This window comes from Zalophus californianus, chromosome 6 (assembly GCF_009762305.2).
Source record: "Zalophus californianus isolate mZalCal1 chromosome 6, mZalCal1.pri.v2, whole genome shotgun sequence".
Classification (NCBI taxonomy): domain Eukaryota; kingdom Metazoa; phylum Chordata; class Mammalia; order Carnivora; family Otariidae; genus Zalophus; species Zalophus californianus.
This window is the reverse complement of record NC_045600.1, coordinates 82,433,646-82,454,142: the sequence shown is the minus strand read 5'-3', so window position 1 is coordinate 82,454,142 and position 20,497 is coordinate 82,433,646. Positions and strand designations below refer to the sequence as shown.

General features: G+C 43.0%; 1 protein-coding gene and 1 long non-coding RNA gene across 4 annotated transcripts in view; one reads left to right on the top strand and one right to left on the bottom strand.

Annotated features, from left to right (window-relative positions):
* Positions 1-1,207: 1,207 nt before the first annotated feature.
* On the top strand, positions 1,208-5,288 carry LOC113909996. The gene is made up of 3 exons (XR_003515875.1): positions 1,208-1,342; positions 1,659-1,908; positions 3,968-5,288. It is a non-coding gene; the product is annotated as an uncharacterized LOC113909996 (long non-coding RNA).
* A 1,984-nt stretch (positions 5,289-7,272) lies between these two features.
* The window catches only part of BUB1B (BUB1 mitotic checkpoint serine/threonine kinase B), a 54,957-nt gene continuing 41,732 nt past the window's right edge, over positions 7,273-20,497 (bottom strand). Inside the window, exons 19-24 of one of the 3 annotated variants that reach the window (XM_027571719.1) lie at positions 19,519-19,668; positions 17,450-17,592; positions 15,806-15,977; positions 14,899-15,005; positions 13,387-13,540; positions 7,273-7,475 (exon numbers count right to left, since the gene is read on the bottom strand). In XM_027571719.1, the coding sequence (XP_027427520.1) occupies positions 7,395-7,475; positions 13,387-13,540; positions 14,899-15,005; positions 15,806-15,977; positions 17,450-17,592; positions 19,519-19,668 (807 nt within the window). In that variant the 3' untranslated portion in view covers positions 7,273-7,394. Of the gene's footprint in view, positions 7,476-12,739; positions 13,541-14,898; positions 15,006-15,805; positions 15,978-17,449; positions 17,593-19,518; positions 19,669-20,497 lie in introns of those variants that run through there. The other 2 variants (XM_027571718.2, XM_027571720.1) reach the window with 2 other exon arrangements.

Here is a 20,497-nt window from a genome sequence, read left to right as displayed (position 1 = left end):
AGTTTTCCCAGTCCGGAGTCCACATCCCAGCTCTGCTGGTCCTCAGCCGAGTGACCTTTGGCCTGTGATTTAACCAGCTGAACTCAATTTCCTCATCCACAAAATGGGGATAATTTCACCTGCCTCAGTGGGCTGTGGGAATTAAGTGAACAAAGCTCCTGGCACATGGACCGCTCATCCTGAGAGCTCAATAAACATTAATCTTATGATGAGTGTTGCTCATCCTTAGCCACCCACCGAATGGCAGCAGTTTCACCTTCCAAAACCATGACCCCCTCAGTCACCTCCTGAGCTAAGATCTCAAGCTGTACACATAGACACTTTGACTGAACTGCACAATACTGGACCTCATGGCATTAAGCATAAAAATTTCGAAGAGTCAAAGTTCCCCAACTACCAGCCGTGGAAACCTATTCCAGCTCCATCCTGAGCAGGAAAGGAATTTTTTGATGGCTGTCAGGTAACTACATCCTAGCACTGATGAGAAGCCTAGAGAATCAAGTAAGTCCAAGGGAGAAGCCAGTGCTCCAGGCATCAGGATTGACAGCACCTGGCTGGAAGGTGCCCCTACCACGTGCCCCACCAAGGGCACATCTGCATCTACTGCAAGAGCAAGGGAGTGGTCACGTGCAGAGGCTCAGGTCACATGCGGGGTGGGGGGCACCCTGGGCACAGTGCTCCTGTTCCCACACATGAGGTGGGGAAGAAAAGTAGGGTGCTGTTATTGAAGGAGAGGGGAACGGGTGCTGGGGGCCAAAAACCAGCTGATGCTCAAAACAGCATCTTTGCTATTTTTTTAAAAAGATTTTATTTATTTATTTGTCAGAGAGAGAGAGAGAGAGAGAGCATGCGCACGAGTGTGCATAAGAGCAGGGGCAGTGGCAGGCAAAGGGGGAAGCAGACTCCCCGAGAAGCAGGGAGCCCAATGCGGGGCTCGATCCCAGGACCCCGGGATTGTGACCTGAGCCGAAGGCAGACGCTTAACGACTGAGCCACCCAGGTGCCTCTTTGCTCTTTTTTTCTATTCATTTTCAATTCCTGAGCGTGATAATCAGTAATTGCTGATTCTTTTCTTCCTAATTTCCTGAGCTTCTGACAACTGATGGCCTGCCCAAACGGAGACCTACTCCTCTGCTCCATCATGTGGCGTGACTTACTGATTTGGTGAGAATACCTGCCCACCGAGATCCATTTCTTTCAGAGGTTGTACAAAGGGCAGAAGGACCTGCCAGCCATTGGAAGACCCCCTACCAAGCTTGACTGCCTGTGGCAGGGACGGGTGGGCAGATGCCCAGATGTTCCTGGGCCAGTGGCTGCGCCCTGTTGCCCTCCTTTATCCCAGGTGAGTCATGTTTCTGCTAGTTCCAGCAGGCTCTGAGCTCCCCAGGGCAGGAAAGCCAGCATGGGGCTTGGCACATAGTAAACGCTCCTGGAAATGTAGTGGAATGAATGAACATCTGAAGAGGTTCTGTGCTCTGGCCAGCCTTACTTAGAATACGGGTGAATCACGGAGTTGAAAGGGACTCTAGAATCACCCCCCCCGCCCCCCAGTTCTACAGGTGTGAAAACTGCAGCCTCGAGAGATTAAGTGACTCAGCAAAGCTGCAGAGGAAATGAGAGGCAGAGTCATGACTGGAACTCTCTTTCCCTCCTCGCAGGCTCGGATGGTTCCCTTTGCTGCCCACACAGGCCCACTCTGGCCCGGCCCTGAGTGTGTGATGTCTGTCATTCAGTGAAAGGCAGAGGTGGTGGTGTCACACCGGAGGCCTTTCCGCCTTTCAGTCTCGGCTCCCTGGGAGTGCCAGTCATGGCGAATCTGCCAAGACGGTGGCGTTACGATCTCTTCATAGCAGTTTTCCACTTTATTCTTTTGTTCTTGACAATGGAGATGTACTTACAACCTCAAAGGTAACGTGCCTCATTTTGGTTCAGTCAGGTGCAGCTGGGATGACTGCTGACATCAACAGTGTCCCGCTGCATGGTTTAAGGAAACCAGTGGGGACGTGCTCAGAAAGGCCACATAGCAGTGACGTCCGAACATTTGATAAACGAATGCTTCCCAGGTTTTCCCAGAGGATGAAAACTTTCAGAAACAAAATCGAGGTTTCTAGTCCGTGGCAAGAATTCCTTTTACCAGACGATTTTTTCCAGATATTTAGGTTCTTCCCCACACTTGCCCTTGTGCCGTGTGTACCTAGGAAGCCTTACGAAGACCTTCCTAATGGCTGTGTGGGCCTGTCTCCACCTGCCTACACTTGTCAACCACACTACTGCAGGGCCAGGAAGGGAGGGACAGATCCATCCTACCTTCATCCCCTACCGGGAAAGGAAGGGCTTGGATTAATGAGCGTGTGTGTCCTGCACTCCGGGGCAGCCTCACCTCAGAGGCGCCCCTGAACCTTGGGCCTCCAGGAGAACCAGACCAGAGGCAGAGGCCCACCTTCAAGAGATTTTCCCAAATGGCTTTCTTCATGGCAGGTGGGCTGTCTGGGAAGCAGAGGTTTCCAGGATCTCTGCCCGCCCTCCAAGGTGTTGGTAGTAAAGGGGAAGGTGGTCAAGTAAAGGTCAAGTCCTGGGGGAGTCCTCAGTGGGAAGGCAGCTTAAGGGCCCTGTCAGATAGGGATGCGCTCGGTCCCTTTGGTGCCCTCTCTCTGGCCCTGCTCCTCCGTCCATCCTGGGGGTAGGGGCAGGTAGCCCAGGTAGTGAGGTACCCTGGGGGCTGGGCAAGGCACGTGGAAGACAGCTGGTGGCAGGGAATTTTCTCTGCCGGGACTCCATGGGCGTAGGCATGCCTGTGGGCTGCCGATTAAGGGATTTCTCCTCAAAGAACGCAAATTGGAAAAGCCCAGAGGGAGCTACTACTGCTGGCTAGCAGGCTTGCTGCCTGGCCACTGACCCTCTGGCCTTGATCAGAAGGCCCAGTGCTGCCTGAAAGTGAGGAGGGAATGCCAAGGCCTTCCAGGGGCCCAGTCTCGGTCGCAGAACCTGCCTGGATACCAATGGGCACGGGAAGCCGGGAGGAGGTCAAGGGATCATAGTGCAGTTTGAGGGAAGACAGGGATTATTCCTTGAGAAACTGGCTTAGCAGCCCCCCATGCCTCCATCCCCACAGTGCCCCTGCCTCTGGGCCAACCAGGGGGAGCAAGAAGAGAGGGTGACAGGGCATGGCCAGGGGGTAGACAGACCCAGAGAAGAGGCCCGTGGCAGCAGATGGCTGAGAGGGCAGAAGGTGGGCACCATTTTGTATGATCTTCCCTTCTTGCCATTATGCCTTGTCATGATGTTATAGGGGACACGAGGGAGGAGAGGGCAGATCAGAATCTCAAAAGGAGGGGTGCCTGGGTGGCTCAGTCGTTGAGCAGCTGCCTTTGGCTCAGGTCATGGTCCCGGGGGTCCCGGGATCGAGCCCCGCATCGGGCTCCCTGCTCCGCGGGAAGCCTGCTTCTCCCTCTCCCACTCCCCCTGCTGGTGCTCCCTCTCTCACTGTCTCTCTCTCTCCCTCTGTCAAAATAAATAAATAAAATCTTTAAAAAGAAAAAAAAAAAAAAGAATCTCGAAAGGATTAGGAGTGACCCTGGCTAGGGACTCTGCTGTTGCCCTGCAGGAGTTTCCCACCCCCCCGCCCCCCAGGAGAAATAGGATGAGCCTTTCCTGGGAGCAGTCTCTATGGGAGGGGCTGGCCCCCCTCTGTCAGATTGGCTGGGGCCTCGCTTGAGACGGTGCTGGCGAGGTGCGGGCGGAAGCTTTCTGTCCGAATGAAACAGGCACACCTCCACTCTGGATACATGGCCTTAGAAGTGAGTAGAGCTGGTCCCAGTGAGGCGGAGGGGCGGGGGGGGGGGGGGGCGGTGTCAGGGGATTGACCCCGAGGAGTTAACAACAATGTGAAGGCTGGCTCAGAAACTGGTCAGAGCTACAAACTGCAGAGTCTCAAGTATTGGACTCACAAGTGTTATCCTCTTTCCAGCCGAGGATGGGCCTTTGCTGTCCCAGCCCCAGTTCACCAGAAGCAGAGCCTTCTCGACACATCTCAGCTTCTGCATGAGCAACGCTTTCGTGAACAATGTGGCAGCCCAGGTGAAACAAAGCAGCAAGAGGACAAGTGTGGAGGGTTCCCACGCTCTTTATAATGTGACTAAAAGCTCATTTCCTTGGGCACAATGTATAGGCTATGCATTGTGCTAAACCCTTGCCATATATTAACTCAATTAATCCTCACAACAATCTAATTTATGAATCCATTCAACAAATATCTATTGAGTACCTGCTAGGTGCAAAGCTCTGTGCTAGGTGCTGAGGATAACTCAGTGAACAAGACAAGTCGCTGTCCTCATGAAGTTTACAATCTAGGTAGGACCTATTATCCCACTCTAGAGATGAGAAAACTAAGGCCTCTTGAATTTAACTTACTTGCTCAGGTCACTAAGTGACAGGGCAGGGCCTTAAACCCAGGCAATCTGTTTCAGAGTCCAGCATGCTATTTGCTACCAAATGCTTCCTTCTTTTCTTCCCAACACCACACATGTGGCAGACACTATTGGTTACCTCTCTGAATCCGTCTCCCTTCTTACTTGCTGGGACAAACCCAATTTATTTGGATGTACCCTTTCATACCTGTGTGCTTGGGGAAGGGCCCCTTCCCAGCCTCAGCCCCACGAGTGAATGGTGATTAGTTAGAACTAATCTTCGTAATTCCCTTCCTGTTGCCAGGGGTTAGTTTAGGCCCCAGGGATCCCCCATGTGGATGACAAGGGGGGAAGTTTGCTGGGAGGGTTTCTGGGCAAAGTTTTTTTGTGCTGTTCCAAGTTGTGGCTCTGGGAACTGTGGTCACCAGCTGGGTTCCATAAGGTGGCCAGCCTGAGGACTAAAGCCAACATGCTGAAGATGGCAGACTAGAAACTTGGGCCCTCCGCATTTGCTGAGCTGCAGGCTTGTTATAACAGATATTCTTACCCCTTATGAAATTTCGGATTGCTTTTCTGACTTTTGTAGCTGAAAACTTCCTAACACCCACCAGCTCCAATCCCTGCCATGCGATGACACCCCAACCTTGTCTGGCCCTCACTTCCTGAGCGTCTTTAAACACATCCGCTCCACTCCTTTGACCTTCGGTCGCTTACCTTGAGATGTCCTTTGACTTTTTTTCTCGCTACATCTGTTGGTTTTAACCTGTAATATGCTGTTTCTCTAACTAAATCATAAACTCCCTGAAGGGAGTGAGCGTCCTTACGTTTCTGTGTGTCCTTCGTGGTGCCTGTCATTAATGTGGAACCCCAGTAGGGCTTAATAAATATTTCTTGGCTCATCTTCTTTGACATATTCTGAGAGATTATTTGCTGCCCTAGAGGGGTAAATGAACACATTTCAACAAAGAATAAAACAGGCGTCAACAGGTTGCAGCTGGAGGCCTGAGTAAGAACGTCAGGCGTCTCCATCTTGGCTTAGACTCCCCAGTGGGTGACACCAGCTCCGACTGCCTCCTATGCACCCAGCTCTGGGGGCCGCTGGGGAGACAGAGGAACCTGCTGCTTGCTATGAGCCCAGGAACTTTCATGCGGAGCAACCACATCTTATTTTTTAATTCTCACAATGGCCCTTTGGGGTAGGAGCCATGCAGTAGTTTCTAGATGACAGACTGAACTGCCCAGCTCAAGTAGCAGGTAAGGAGCAGACCTAGGGTTCGAGTCCAAGTTTTCTGGTTCCTGAATTGAGTTTATAGGGTTCCCTCTGTTCCCCTTTTTCTTTTTCCCATTAAGCAAGCGGTCATCTTTTACTCATTAGCTCAGGAGAGAGGGACAGCAGAGGGTAAAACAGAAATCGTTTCCAAAAGCCTAAGCTTTAGCAGGAAGAATGTCAGCTTCGAAAAGAGACTAAATGTCCTGGCCTTAAGTGGGGTAAGTAGGCCCTGCTCCCTAAGCCGGACAGTCTTTCCCCTGGTTGGGGAGGGGAGTGAGCCATATCTGTCAGTGGCTAGAGGGAAGGAAATCTGCATCCTGCTGCCCACCACCCGAGGGCAGCAAGACCCTGCCTGATATGTCAGAACAAACTGACCAGAGGCAGCCCTTTAAGGATTCCTGTGTTTTGAACACGGCACAGAAGCAGCAGAGAGCCGTAAGCCAGAGGAGACCCTTCAGACTGAAATGCCCTTGTGGACTGAAGACTGGGGACCAGATGGAGCTTCCTGACAGCTTGGTTACTTAGCTGATCTTGAGACTGTCTTAAGGACAAAGATTTGGTTTCCTGAAGGTCACCTCCAACAGAAACAAATCCTTTCCCCTTATCTTTAGATTACAGAACACCATGCTTCTTTCACCTACCTTTATCATACTGCAGATTTGGCTATACTATAAATGGACTCAAAAGACAGTAAAGGCAGAATCAACTAGCTGGGATCCCAATGTACTTGAGAGGACTCCAGAGAACTTTAGACCGTTCAAGCAACATTAGAACTAAATCAATACAGCTATCTACAAGTTATCTGTACTAAAAACTTTCATTCCCAATTTTCTATAAGGTAGGCACTCATGCTATCCTCATTTCATAGAGGACACTAGCTCAGGAAGGGTAAGTAATTGTTCAGTGCCACACAGCCAGGACTCAAGCATAGGTATTCTGGCTCTCGAGGCATTTCTAACCACCATGCCGGTATTTGATTCGGCACCAGAGGCAGGAGCCAACTCAATACTGAGGACGTTCTAGCAAGCCCTGGGCCTGTGCAATTGACCCCCTATAATATGAGCACTACATACAAGTTATAACTAAGGTATAAAACACCCCACAGATCTCGTCCCCAGGAGCTCATCTGAGTGAGAGAAGTAAGACCTGTAATGCAGCTGGGAAATGGTACAGGTAGGAGCTATGAGGCGGCCCCTAGTGGCCCCTACTGTGGAACCTCAACCACTGGCCTCCACAGGCTAGGACGCTGGACATGCCTGTCTGGGTGAATCCTGAGCAAGGGGAGTGGCTTCCCTAGCTGTTCAATGATGGAGTCCAGTTGACGGGGAAGGTATCTCCCAGCAACACTAGTTAACTTTCATGTACTCTGCCTCCTGGCTCCTATTCCTGCCCGCCTAACCCCCTCGATTTGCTGGGACTCCTTGACTCACTGTACCAGCTCATTTCCTTGAATGAGCCAATCTCATTGAAGGTTCACATGTCACCTTTTCAATATTTTTATCATCTGATTCTAACATTACCAGATTTTTCAATTTTGTTTGAAAAAAATGCAAAAGCAAACAAGTAAATATATATTCATCTTTTTGTTCACAGATTTTAATGGGTATTTGTTTTTATGACATGCCATTCTCACTTGGCTAATTGCAGGAGTGAAGCAATTAACTAGAAACACATCACATGACCAGACCAGTAAGCTTGAAATTGCAGCATACGCGGATTCACATAACTTTCAAATGAATGTGAGGCTGGATTAAACACACGTGGGAAATAAAGTACACATTCCAGTGCAATAAATACACCTGTGGAAATAACATTGAATTTTGAAAGGAGTAAACAGGACAACGAAATGAATCACAATGCAAGGTCAGCAGTCAGTAACAACAGAAAGTTACGGAACATACATAAAGTGACACACTAGAAAAGTGAGAAGGTGCCATGTGCATCTAGAGCCGAGGATAGATTTTCACCCCCCCTCCCCAAGGCTCCAGTGCAACTAGTTTTTGAACTCATAGCCGCTCTTTTCCAACATTTTAATTCACGACTTATTTTTGACGACTATGTGCTAATTTCTGGGAGTATATAAAATTAATAGATGCATAGTCCTTTGTTCACAGGGGGTTTGGAAAACAGCAGTTTGGGCAGCCACTCCATTCCCATGGAGAAGCCAATCTGAACTTATGGGACAATACTGCTCAGCAGCCGAAAATCTGCTACCGGAGCATCTGAGGAGCAGGATTCTTGCAAGTGGTATGCTTTGATAGAAAAAAAAGGTATATGTTTGGGGCGCCTGGGTGGCTCAGTCGTTAAGCATCTGCCTTTGGCTCAGGTCATGATCCCAGAGTCCTGGGATTCCGGGGTCCTGGGATCGAGCCCCGCGTCGGGCTCCCTGCTCCGCAGGAAGTCTGCTTCTCCCTCTCCCACTCCCCCTGCTTGTGTCCCCTCTCTCGCTGTCTCTCTGTCAAATAAAAAAAATCTTAAAAAAAAGAAAAAAGAGAAAAGGTATATATTTAAAGAAGTTTAGCCTAAGTTCATCATGGTCTGTCTGTTCCTTTCTTAATCAATGTCAGTTTGTAGAAACTCGTGTTTCTATATGAAAGCCATAAAATGCATTTTGTTTTGAAAAAAGTCAAGTTTTATGTAATTCACTCCCTTGTTCACAGACATAGGAAATTATAATATAAGGAAGATGGTAATTTTGGAAAGCATGTCTCAAATAGAAAAATGACAAGATATTTGAATATATATGAATTTTTAGCATGCTAAAAATATAAGTTTAGATATATTATCTTCAATTATTTAAAATACTTTCATTTTCTTAAAAGATTTTATTTATTTGAGAGAGAGCAAGAGAGAGCATAAGCAGGCGGGAGGGGCAGAGAGAGAGGGAGAAGCAGACTCCCCACTCATCAGGGAGCCTGATGTGGGGCTCGGTCCTAGGACCCTGAGATCATGACCTGAGCCAAAGGCAGACGCTTAATGACTCAGCCACCCAGGCGCCCCTCAGTCCCTCATTTTAATTCCAAATTAATCTTGCTTTGATATTTGGGTGATAAAGCTTCCCAAATTTCCCATTAAAAACAAAACAAAACTAACAGTTATTAGGCTTTTTATTTCTTAATATAAAGAAAAGATCACAAAACCATGGCCCATCATTTCTTAGACAATAGATGAAAAAAAGAAAAAAAGTAATCCATGGGTATGGTCAGAAAATTCAAAAGGTCCAGAAATGTACAAAATGAAAAGTAAAAGCCTTCATTCCTTTCTCTCCCCACTCCTATGGCTCTCCCCAAAGGTAATCACGTTTCCTCTTCAGCTTCTTTTTTGTTTTTAACCTAAGCTGAAAACGTCTGGAGTTTCTCCCTCCAAGCCTAAGGCAAGTGCTGCCATCTCTATGCCAAATGGGAAGACTGGTTTTCAGCACCAGTGCCAGAGCACCCCTGCGGTCTACACAAATGGTCCAATGTCACCTCTGCACTGTCCAGGGCTCCTGTTTTCCTGGGGTCTGTCATTCTGATCATCCCTTCGGTACTAAGGAGCCTTGCAAGCAGGAAGACAATAGAAATGGTGCTTTTCTTTGAGTGTGCCAATCTGTGCCAATGTTTCTTTAAGATAACTTCTTAGAAAAATTTCTCAGCTGGAGGGAATATTTAAATTTAATAAATATTGCCAAATCACCTTCTGATAATATACAATTTGCACTCCAGCTAATAATACAAATAATATATGGGTACCTGCTTCCCTTTACTGTCACAAATGCAATTTTCAACTATTTCCTATGTGAATGATTAAAATTTCAGGTTTATTTTGCATTTTATTTAGTTAGGAATGAAGGGTGACTATCTCAGGTAAGTGGGCCATTAAAATGTTTTTAATGGATTATGTCCTTTGTCTATTTCTATTGGTTTTCAAAAAATTTTAAGGAGTTCTTTGTACTTTAGGGTTAAATAGTGCTTTGTCAATATTTTATTCATTCAGACACTTGGGTTAAAACAGGAAACAAAGTAATCCCCACCTTTAAGGAAGTTAAATTCTAGTAGTGGGATACAGAAAAAAAATTTACACACACACGAGGTTGTGGTAGGTGCTTTGGAAAAAACAAAGCAGGTAAAGAGGGACAGAAAGTAGCAGCAGTGTGTGTGCAGGGGGATGCTGCTGTGTACAGAATGGCCAGGGAAGACCTCTCTGATAAGGTGGCGACTACTCTCTGAAGGGAGTAATCCATGTGAAGATACAGGCAGAAGAAATGGCAGGCTAAAAGACCATAAAGAGAGAACCTAGGAGGAGGTGGAGAGGCTAGAGAGGAGTGCGTGAGGATAAGAAGAGTCAGGGAAGAAGTCAGGGGACAGTGGGGCAGACTGGTAGGGCCTCACGGGCTGTGATAAGGGTTCTGTTATGACTGGGGGTGGGTAGGGAAGCACAGAGATCAGTTATAAGACCGTGAAATAATGCAAGTGAAAGATGATGCAAATATATGTTGCAAGTTATTTTTCCTAGTTTCAGTTTATGGGTTTTTTTTGTTTTTTTTTTTGAGGGGAGAGATAGGTAGCCATTAGATTTTGGTTTTTATCTACTATAGTAATAAACAGTGATATTCTTCCCTACACCTTGGTTTTACATCACAGCGACAAAAGATTACAAAGTCATCTAGTATTTTATATTTTCTTTTTTTCAAAGATTTATTTTATTTATTTATTTTTCAAAGATTTATTTATTTTAGAGAGAGAGCACGAGCAGGTGGGGCAGAGGGAGAAGGAGAGAGAATCTCAAGCAGACTCTGCACTGAGCATGTGTGTGCGGAGCCCAATGCAGGGCTCAATCTCACGACACTGAGATCACGACCTGAGCCAAAACCAAGAGTCGGATGCTTAACCGACTGTGCCACCCAGTCGCCCCTAATATTTGACATTTTCATTTTCTTCCATTAACGTTTTTGATCTATGATGGTTTTGCAGATTAGCAGTGAAACAGGCAAGCCCACTGCATACGGCTATGCAAACAAGGGCAGCAGGCTGACAGGCTAAGTGGGGGTTGAAATCCAGTAAGGCTACAGTACCCTGGGAGGTACAGAATCCACTAGAGGAAGGGGCCTTTGTCTAATTTGCACAAAAGTATGAACTCGTGGTGGCACTGGTGACAGAGTTCAAACTCTAACCCATTATTTCAACACCAGTTATTGAATACCCTACCTTTTCCCACACTGATTTGAAATGCCACCTTTGTTCTATTAAGTATCCATAGCTTCTTCTGTCTTTGGCGGAACCAAGGACCTCATTAAAGTCAAAGTTTGCTATATTAAAAAAGTTTTTAAAATACATCTTCCTCACTAGGGAAGTCTTAATTTTAGAGACTGGCAGCAAATTTTGGCATGTTAGAAAGAGTTGGTGCAGTTGGAGGAAGAATCCCACATTTTCCAATGTAACAGAAAAGAAGCCTTTCTTTGGTGTCTTTGCTTAAAGACTTTAGCTTAAACACATCAAGGGTCATTTCAAAGAGCCCTGTGCTAACCATCTGGAAGGCTTTCTTACCTACTTTGAGATAATAGCTCAACTAATAGTCTAAAGTCCTACTCCTATAGGAAAACCTTTTTATTTCCAGATTCAGGTTTGGCATCAGTCAGAGCACTATGACTTGGATGGAAGGTTTCTTATTCAAGCGGCACAGGAAGACGAGGACTCTAACAGTGGTACTGGAGATTGATGGGTGCAGACCTCGTGAATGGTGAGGCACTATAATGTTCCATGGTCTCTTTTCAGACAAAAGTAAAAATCCTGTCTTTTCAGCTGTTTCCCCTGCCAGGTCCATTGTTATGCTACTTCTGCCTTAGTGAGACAAGAAATAAGACTCATTTGAAGCTTCTGCCAAAAAACAGAGGCTTCCTTCTTCCAAGACAAACAAGCATAAAATACAAGGGAAATGGAAGCACGCCCACTTTGTGGTTTTATGCCTAGGCAAAGAGGAAACTAAGATGTCACAGGTCCTAACTGTTTTCTTCCCTCTACAGAGAAGGGTCAGGGTTGGAGGAGATGGGGAATGGAGGGAGAGGTGGCAAAACAGTTGCAAGTTCTCTGATAAAGGGACTTCCCCAGATTCTCTTCCCTCTCCTCAGAGCTGACTTTCAGAGACAAAGCTCTGGTTTTTCAGCCTTGCTGCCAAGGTTCTTGAAGAAGTCACTAATTGATAGCTAAGCCTATGTTAAGAAAGAATTTAAATTTACTGTTCATCCTCAGACTAAGGGTTTTATGTGTCGAAACGGTGGACTGAGAAATGAGGAGAGCAGAGGGGTAGAAGGGCTCAATTACAGCAAAGATACAGATATATAATTTTACATAATCAGTTGTACAAGAAGCAAACGTGAAAATGTTTGAAAAGTTGTGTTTTGGTTAAGAACAAAAACTTCTAAGTTGATTATCTTTCAGACTCAAGTCATATTTCAGTGCATCAACTATATATGCTTAAATATTTTTAGTTGAGATATACTTAGAATTTTCTGCTTTCCAGCAATCTTAGAGCAGTAACAGTGACAACTAGAGTAAAGAAAAAAAAAAAATCAGGCACCAGCAATGGAGGGAGGCACAGTTGAGAATTTTGATATTTGGATATGAAATAGATGATTTTCATTGCCTCTTTCTTCCAATTTTCCTCCCTCTGCCCAAAGCCAGGTATAATCCATGCTTCCGTTTGGGGATCTAATACTTCTTCTAGATCTAGTCTCTCCCAAATTATTACATGCTTCCAAGTTATCTTTTTATCCTGGCCTCTCTCTCTTCAAATCTTCCAATCAACAAAACTTCCTTCCATTCCTTTATTAACTCTTGCCCCACCAAGTCATTCTGCAGGTAGTAGAATGGTGATTGTTCTATTTCTGAAAGGTTGCTATACCCCATTCAAAACCTTTTCTCTTCCTTTTTAACAGCCACAGTCCTAATCAAGAGACCCAGTAGCCGCAGCACCACGAGATTATATAAATAGATGAAAGGGTTTGGTGGATAAAAAAATGAAAATATTAAAATAGAATCAGAACAAACAACTTCGCCACTTGAAATTTAAGAAAATTTGGCCTTGTATTAAATCATTTTATCTACTTTTAAATCTAGACCACTTAGTGGAAGGTCAGGAACACCCAAAGGAATGGTCGGCTATTCTGCCTTGTTATGATTCTATCATGGCAGTTCTATGTCTAGGATATATAAATTTCCATGGTACAACAGCTCCTGTCTGTGAAATCAAGCCATTTATTATCTTAGTTGGCAAAAAGTAGATGAGATGTTAGAAGCACAAATTTAACAAATACTATTTTATTACTTAAAAATACATAGTGATCAAAAAAAACACACATAGTGATCCTAAGGGTACATGTCACAGATTACAAAAGAAAAATGTACAGGGAAAAGTAGAGACAAATGTGTTAAATGACAATAAGGTACCCATTCATATGGAGTCCATTAAGAATAAAACACTTCTTTCTTAGTTAGACAAGGCCAAGAATAGATACAGCGCTATGCAGAAAATGCCAGTTAACCTAGAAATATACCTTTACTCAAAAGTAGCAATGTGTTGGTAGTGTATCTAAACATGTCCTAAACTGAATTACAGCATACACAGGTCCAGTGTTCCACAATACAACCACTGGTTTTAGGCAGGAATCTGTGAGAGATTTGGTTGCCTATCCTGCTGAAAGAGCAAAGCCCCGGGACTGATTAACTTCCCTACCTTCCACAAAGCTTTGTTCAGGTGATTTTGGAAAGTGGTGTCAAACACCCCACTCATTGCTGCTCCAAGTTCCCTCAGAACAGACACTGTGGACTCATCACTGGCATTCAGAATCCGTACAAAGAATTTACTCCACAATTCACCATCTTTTAGCCTAAAAATATATAAAACCATTTCCATCAAGATTAGACATATAAAAGAATTCTGTATTTAAATCAGTGGTACATATATGCACTAAATGATTTAAGGTAATAGCTAGAAGTCTAGGGTTAGAACTCATTCAAGTAATCCTTTCAAAGCCCAGGGTGGAGCTGTGAAAAAGAGCAGAGAGCCATAATACAATGCACGTAAAGAGAAAGTCTCTGATCCGAATGCACCATTGCCTCTGTGTGCTAAGATGCAGCACTGCTCTACAAAAGGAAGACAAGTGAATTTTGCTCCTCGCCTCTAACTTCCCTAAAGTCTAAGGTCATTAGACAGACTGCAGTTCTCCTTTTCCCCCTGCCCAGAGTCTTATTATCTTCATAGTCCTCCGAGAATCCTAAGCTTGACTGAAGTAACTACTGCTATGATATTTAACTTCTTTGGTTTTTTAAATAAGAGAAGCTTCTATTATCGTAGAAGGCAGGGTTGTTAGGAAACCCCAGCTGACCCTACCTGTTTCTGTTTGTGTTCAACCCACTTAGGACCACAGCCCACTGGAGATACCTGAATCTATCTACAGGTCTTACATTATATTTAAAGCCTATTTTTAATAAAGTATGTTTCAGAGACAAATAAGACTGGTCAAATTCTGAATTAAATAAAGAAAAAAATACAATTCACTTGTTGGGAGAAGGGGTGTTAAATTCCCAACACTGTTTTTTCTTTTTTTAAGCCAAAGAATATACAAATAAGTTGATAGATGGGGAGCTTATTCTGGGAAGTTATTAGTTATGATAAGCTAAAGTAGAACATGGGATATTTAATAAGTTTTATAAGTAGGCTTGAGGGAATACTACGGTTCTGAGACCAAGCAGCTCTTATTAAGGGAGCATTTACTTCTCCGAGGAGACTCAGTTCTCTGCTTTGGTTCTACCCATTCATTAAATAAATAATAGCCTAAAACTAGTATATAATTTAGAAATTCAATTCTCAAGAGATGCTTGTTAACTTTGATAACAATAGCTATTAAAAAGAGGTATAAGACTAACATCAGTTGATTATAAAATTATTCTCACAAAATGTTTCTATTAACACTTCTAGAATGAGAGGCTTCTGTACCAGTCACAGTCTATAGGATACATCTAGGTCCAGAATGATGTCCTGAAGTCTGAATAGTTTGATTATTTTTAATTTGCAATTCCTTTGTTCTGCACTAGATGCTCCACTGACACTCTAGTGAAAACTGGTTGAAATTAATGGAATCATGGCATTTGGACTAACAAAACTAAGGCTGCCCAAGCAGAGGGCACCCAAGAGTAAGAGAAAATTATCTGGATAGGCAAAGACCCTGAAATTGCCAATACTTACTCAGAAATATTTTGGCTAAGTTTCCAGAGGGACCCATCCCAGAAGACCTGTAGGTGTTCCTTGAACAATAGTAAATGTGCTAAATCTGCTATACCAAACAGATCTACCTGAAATCACAAAAAGCACCATCAGCTAAAATAATTCTCTGCTACTATCATGGCAATCTATTTATGTAGAAAGTTTAAAGTTATTATAGTGTTTAAGTTTATCTTATGACATACATTTTAGTAGACTGTTCCCTACCCTTACCATAAAGGGAGAAGCTCCCCAAAGAAGTGATCAATAGAGCTAACTCTAGGAATTATCCTTAAGAACAAAAGATGAGAACAAAATTATCCTGAAGAACAAAAATATACGGACTGTCAAATTCAAATTTGTAGACCTACTGAATGTGCATGGACTCTAGCTGTGATCTAAACGTGGTCCACATGACAAGTTCAAGTTCATGATACATTTTCAATCAGCAAATGCCAAACGTCCAGAGAGGAGTCAGAAGGGATTTTGTATATAACGCTACCATACAAAGTACTTTACTCTTGTAACGTTCTTTTTATATACATTATTTCATTTAATCCTCACAACAATTCTGATACACACAGAGCAGATTGTTATCCTTATTTTGCAAAGATTACAGAAAATTACTTACAAAAGATCACACAGATGAGTGATAGAAATGGCCCTGACACTTAGGTTACTGAGTTAGTCATGTGTCTGCACGTGTATGTGTACAGTCTTCAATGCTGTGACAGAAAAATGGTATATTTTGCTTGACTTGGTGAAATTTGAAAACTAGGTCATCTATTCCAGGGGAGACAATATCAGTAAACACTAGCTTTCATGGTTTATCTATGGAAGAAAGAGATTAAGAAACCCTCTCCATGTTTGCTCAGTCTTGTTTTACACTTACCTGGTAGGGAGAAGAACAGTTAGCCAGGATCTTTTGTCCTTCCAGGATGTGTACAGTCTGAAAGCCGCTGAGGATAAAAACATCAGGCTGCACCCTGAGGTCAACACTGTAGGAAAAGTCCACTATCTTCAAAGCTTGATCATTCTTATTATAATCATAGGGATCGTGGATTCTAGCCCAGATTTAAGAGAAAGAGATAATAAAAATAGGCCATGAAAGAAGCTGCAGAGCTGCTCTTTAAAAAAAAGAGAAAAAAAAGAAAAAAAAAGGTATTGCAGGTGTGTCTTAGCTATACCAACAGCTCCCTCCAGTGGCTAGCTATGAAAATGCAACTGTAAGAGCCCTGGCAGTGTCCAGCTAAGTGGGGAATGTTGAGATTAGCCTAGTGACACAAGGATATTTAAACCATAATGTACAGCCACCACAGAATATTTATCATATTATATTTATTATATAAAACAAGTATTGGAAGTAGAGTACAAGCCTCTGTCTTATACTAGACACACCAATATGGATAACAGCAATGATTTACACACTGATGAGAATTATGGAAGAAATTAAGCTTTTATAGATGTCATAGCCTTTCTTGTTCACTACTATAGATTAGGCTTTCCAAGTGTCATTCAGATTCCTCCTTCTCAAGAGTTTAACTGAAATAACAATAAGGCTGTTTTTGTGTAAGATGCCACCTATACTATAAACTATCCTGTTTTTATTAAACGAACACCATATTCTTACTCTTATCTGTAATGCAAACCATTATTTACTAACCCCCAAAACAAACAAACAAAAGAAAACCTAATAACACTAACTCACTATTAATTATATTTTCCTTGGATTTATCTATCCCATGCAATAAAGCTACTCTCCAAGGAGACATATAACTATTTATGTGAGAGAAAAGAATGAATGATTTTTATGTTCCTTGTCTCTGCTTTCCTCAGTTCCCTCAAATCCCTGATTAGTATCAGTGATAGATGCTATATTTTTAAATATAGGCTTTGACTAGTCGCATCACATACCTCCACAGCACAGAATGATATATTTTACTTTAAAATTTACAATTGCTCCCATTTTTCCATAGCACAAGATACAACATTTTTTGGCCATCATAAAACTATTTATTTGCTGCTCTGTGTTCACCCCTTGCATTTGATGGCTAAACGGGGTTTAATTTGAACACTAAGCCCTTTTTCTTGGCATAGTTTGCATTTGCACTCTGGTTTAGCCACTTCTCTTGGCAATTACCTCAATTTGGCCTGACTTAAGCTTTGGTTTTGAAACTGAGAAGTGCCTTGGTTTTGCTAGCATCCTCACTCGATCCGCACTGGTCCCACTCAAAGAAAGACTACACAATCTATTTCACAGTCCTCCAAATCTTCATATTTTATATCTCTTCTTGCCAGGAATCATCACAATACTCAGAGTGGTCAATTTTTTTTTCTGAATTAATGTATTTCCTCAATGTATTTTTTTCTTTGAACTCTTTTAAATTATTCCCCTTGATTATTGACTTTTAGATGGCAAATACTTTAACATACTGTGTTCCTCAATATGGCACTTATCGAGAGGCAAAAGGAAATGGAAACTGTCCATATTTTAAGAGAAAGTTGACAGAATTTTAAGAGAATGAAAAGGACCAACCTGTTTCTAAGAATCAGACTCCTCGGACTCAAGTCACCATGGACTATTTCTGCTCTGTGCAATTTCTCCACTATTGTCAAAAGGTTATAAATAACCAACACTATTATTTCATGGGTAATAAGTTCACTGTGTTCAAGAAGATCCTAGAAACAAAGGACAGAAAATTCACTATTTCTTAAGTTGCGGTAACTGTACTTACACCCAGTACCTTGCCACCTGCCGCTTTGTACTCCTTGTTCTCTACTAGGATCTGGCTCTTTCACAGGCTGGGTCTTCGTCCCAGTTCTAACAACACTGCTCTCCTCTAAGACTATAAGGATTTATTGAAATAAGGGATGAAGAGCATCGAGGATTAGCCAGGACCATAATAGGTGCTCTATAAATGGTAGTTTCAAAATACCCTCATTCCAACCTTTTTAGAAAATTCATATTACCATCAAAATATGCAACAACACCTCTTAAGAACATTCCAGAGGGCACCTGGGTGGCTCAGTCAGTTGAGCGGCCAACTCTTGCTTTTGGCTCAGGTCATGATCTCAGGGTTCTGGGATCAAGCCCTGCATTAGACTCCACACTCAGCACAGAGTCTGTCTCCCTCCCTCCCTCTCTGCTCCTCCCCTTCCTTGGCACGCACACGCATGCACACATTCTCTCTCTCTCAGATAAATAAAATCTTAAAAAAAAAAAAAAAAAAGAACATTCCTAAGAATAAAATGATATATTGTGTTTGGGTTCTAAAAATAATCTACTGGGAGATAGCATAGATAAAACAAGAGTAGCAAAAATAGACCATTCCTTATGTAAAGAGTTTGAAAGTTGCCACTCTGTCCTACCTAACAAATAAAAAGCTGAACAGACTGAAAAATCAACTCTTCTAGGATCTATAAGCATGGTGGTGGTGGTGGAGGGGGTTCCTCACACTTCTGTGAGTTTTATGTCTAGGAGCTAGATCAGGTTCTCACAGCAAATGTTGGAGAAAAATGCTCCTTGTGCTTCTAGAGGTGGAGGGAGAGAGGAACCATTTTGAAACAGGGCAGAGCACTCTGTTCTTAAAAAGCTCTGTCGTCAGGAGAAACTAGTTAACTGGAGACTAACCTGCTAGAGTATTATCTGAGCCTACTTGACCTGGGGAAGGAAATACCCAACTCCAGCCCACTCTAGCCATCATGTCCCACCTAAGGGAAGAGAAATACTTGAGGTGCAGTCCAGAGGCATAGGCTCACTATAAAAGAACATAAAGCACAGAATTATGCAATGCTTTCCTTCCCTTCACACCTTATCACCACATTATTAAAGGCCTATTTATAGCAATTCCTTTTACCCAGTACTTCATGTCTGGCTATCAGGAAAAATTAGGGGCGCCTGGGTGGCTCAGTCAGTTAAGTGTTGATTCTTGGTTTTGGCTCAGGTCATGATCTCATGGGTGGTGAGATGGAGCCCCGCCTCAGGCTCTGGGCTCAGCAGGGAGTCTGCTTGAGATTCGCTCCCTCTGCCCCTCCTCCCACTCACACACGTGCATGTGCTCTCTCTCAAATAAATAAATCTTTAAAAAAGACACAATTTGAAGAGACAAAGCAAATATCAAAACCAGACATGGAAAGAATATTGGAATTATCACACCAGGAATTTAACATAAGAGTGGCCATGAGCTGATGATGAACATAGTTAGATGACTGGGTCATTGCACAATTCTGTCTATTTTTGTCCATGTTTGCAAACTGACATAATAGGGGTGCCTGGCTGGCTCAGTCAGTAGAGTGTGTGACTCTTGGCCTCAGGGTCGTGAGTTCGAGCCCCATCTTTCTTGGGTATAGAGATTATGTAAATAAATTTTTTTAAAAAAGAAAAGAAAAAGAAAATTGACATAATAAAAAGTTAAAAAAAAAATACCAAAGAAGTTTTTGGTCAAAACAACTTGGGAAAGGAAAATGATCAATGCTTTTAGTTTATAATTTAATTGGTCTATTTCTAGAAGGTTAGCAGGAATCTTGCACTAAATTCCCTTGCTAAATGGAGCACAAACTCTCTATTTAAGGACTTTAAATGATATGCTTTTATATTATTCAAACCTGAAGGGTGAAGCAGTTTATATACTGGTGCCAAATAATACAACCATCTTGGTACTGGTAACAGCTGCATAAATGATCATACTCCTCATTTAAACGTTCTTTTAACTTGAGGTTGATATAAAAGTCCCATGGGACAGGTTGAGCTGATACCTGTAAGAAATTTTAAAAATAAAAGCTATTAGAATCTCTGGTTATGGCTGGCAGGTTGAAAACATTCCCTCCAGCCTTTATGATACCCCAACAGAAATAATAGTAAAGGAATGTTTTAAAAGTCATAAATCTATAATAAAAAACATAGCAGCAACAAATTCTGGAAGCTGGAAAGAGAACAGTAAGAGGTAACAATCCACTTAGCTCACCAAGGAAAGCTGATTCTAGCAGTAGAGAAAGCTGAGAACAACCAAATTTACAGTACAAGACCATCTCCCCACAGTATAAAACTGATGGCACCAATTACCTAGAGAAGGGTAGAGGTGGGGCTACCACAGGAGTGATTGAACTATATTAAGGAGAAAGTTAAACCCCAGATTCCCCTGCCTCTCCTCCATTCTAGACCAGAAGTTTACCCTTAGAAAGTATAAAGCAGAAGGGCTCTGGGCTAGAGGTCGCCAGGCACTGTTAACCAGGGTTGGGGGGTAGTTTATACATCAAATGTTAAGATGCACCTGTCTGCCCCTCTAGTCTCCAGACTAATTTTCCCACTTAGCTTCCAAGAAGCTAGCAACCAGGATTATATGCTCCAGAAAAGATATTAGAAGTTTTCTCTGAAGAATCTGATCAGCTCAAAAGAAAAGACCTCAAAGATTGAGGCCTTTTATTGAATGGCTAAGCAAGATCTTCTTACAGTGAGGCCCAACAGCTGTCCAGGTCCTGTATACACAGAGCTTTCAATTAGCTTTTAGAGTCCCACACTTAAATATGAATAGAGAGTCAAAGACTTGAAGAAAGCCTCTAATATGAAAGACAGAGCTCAAAACAG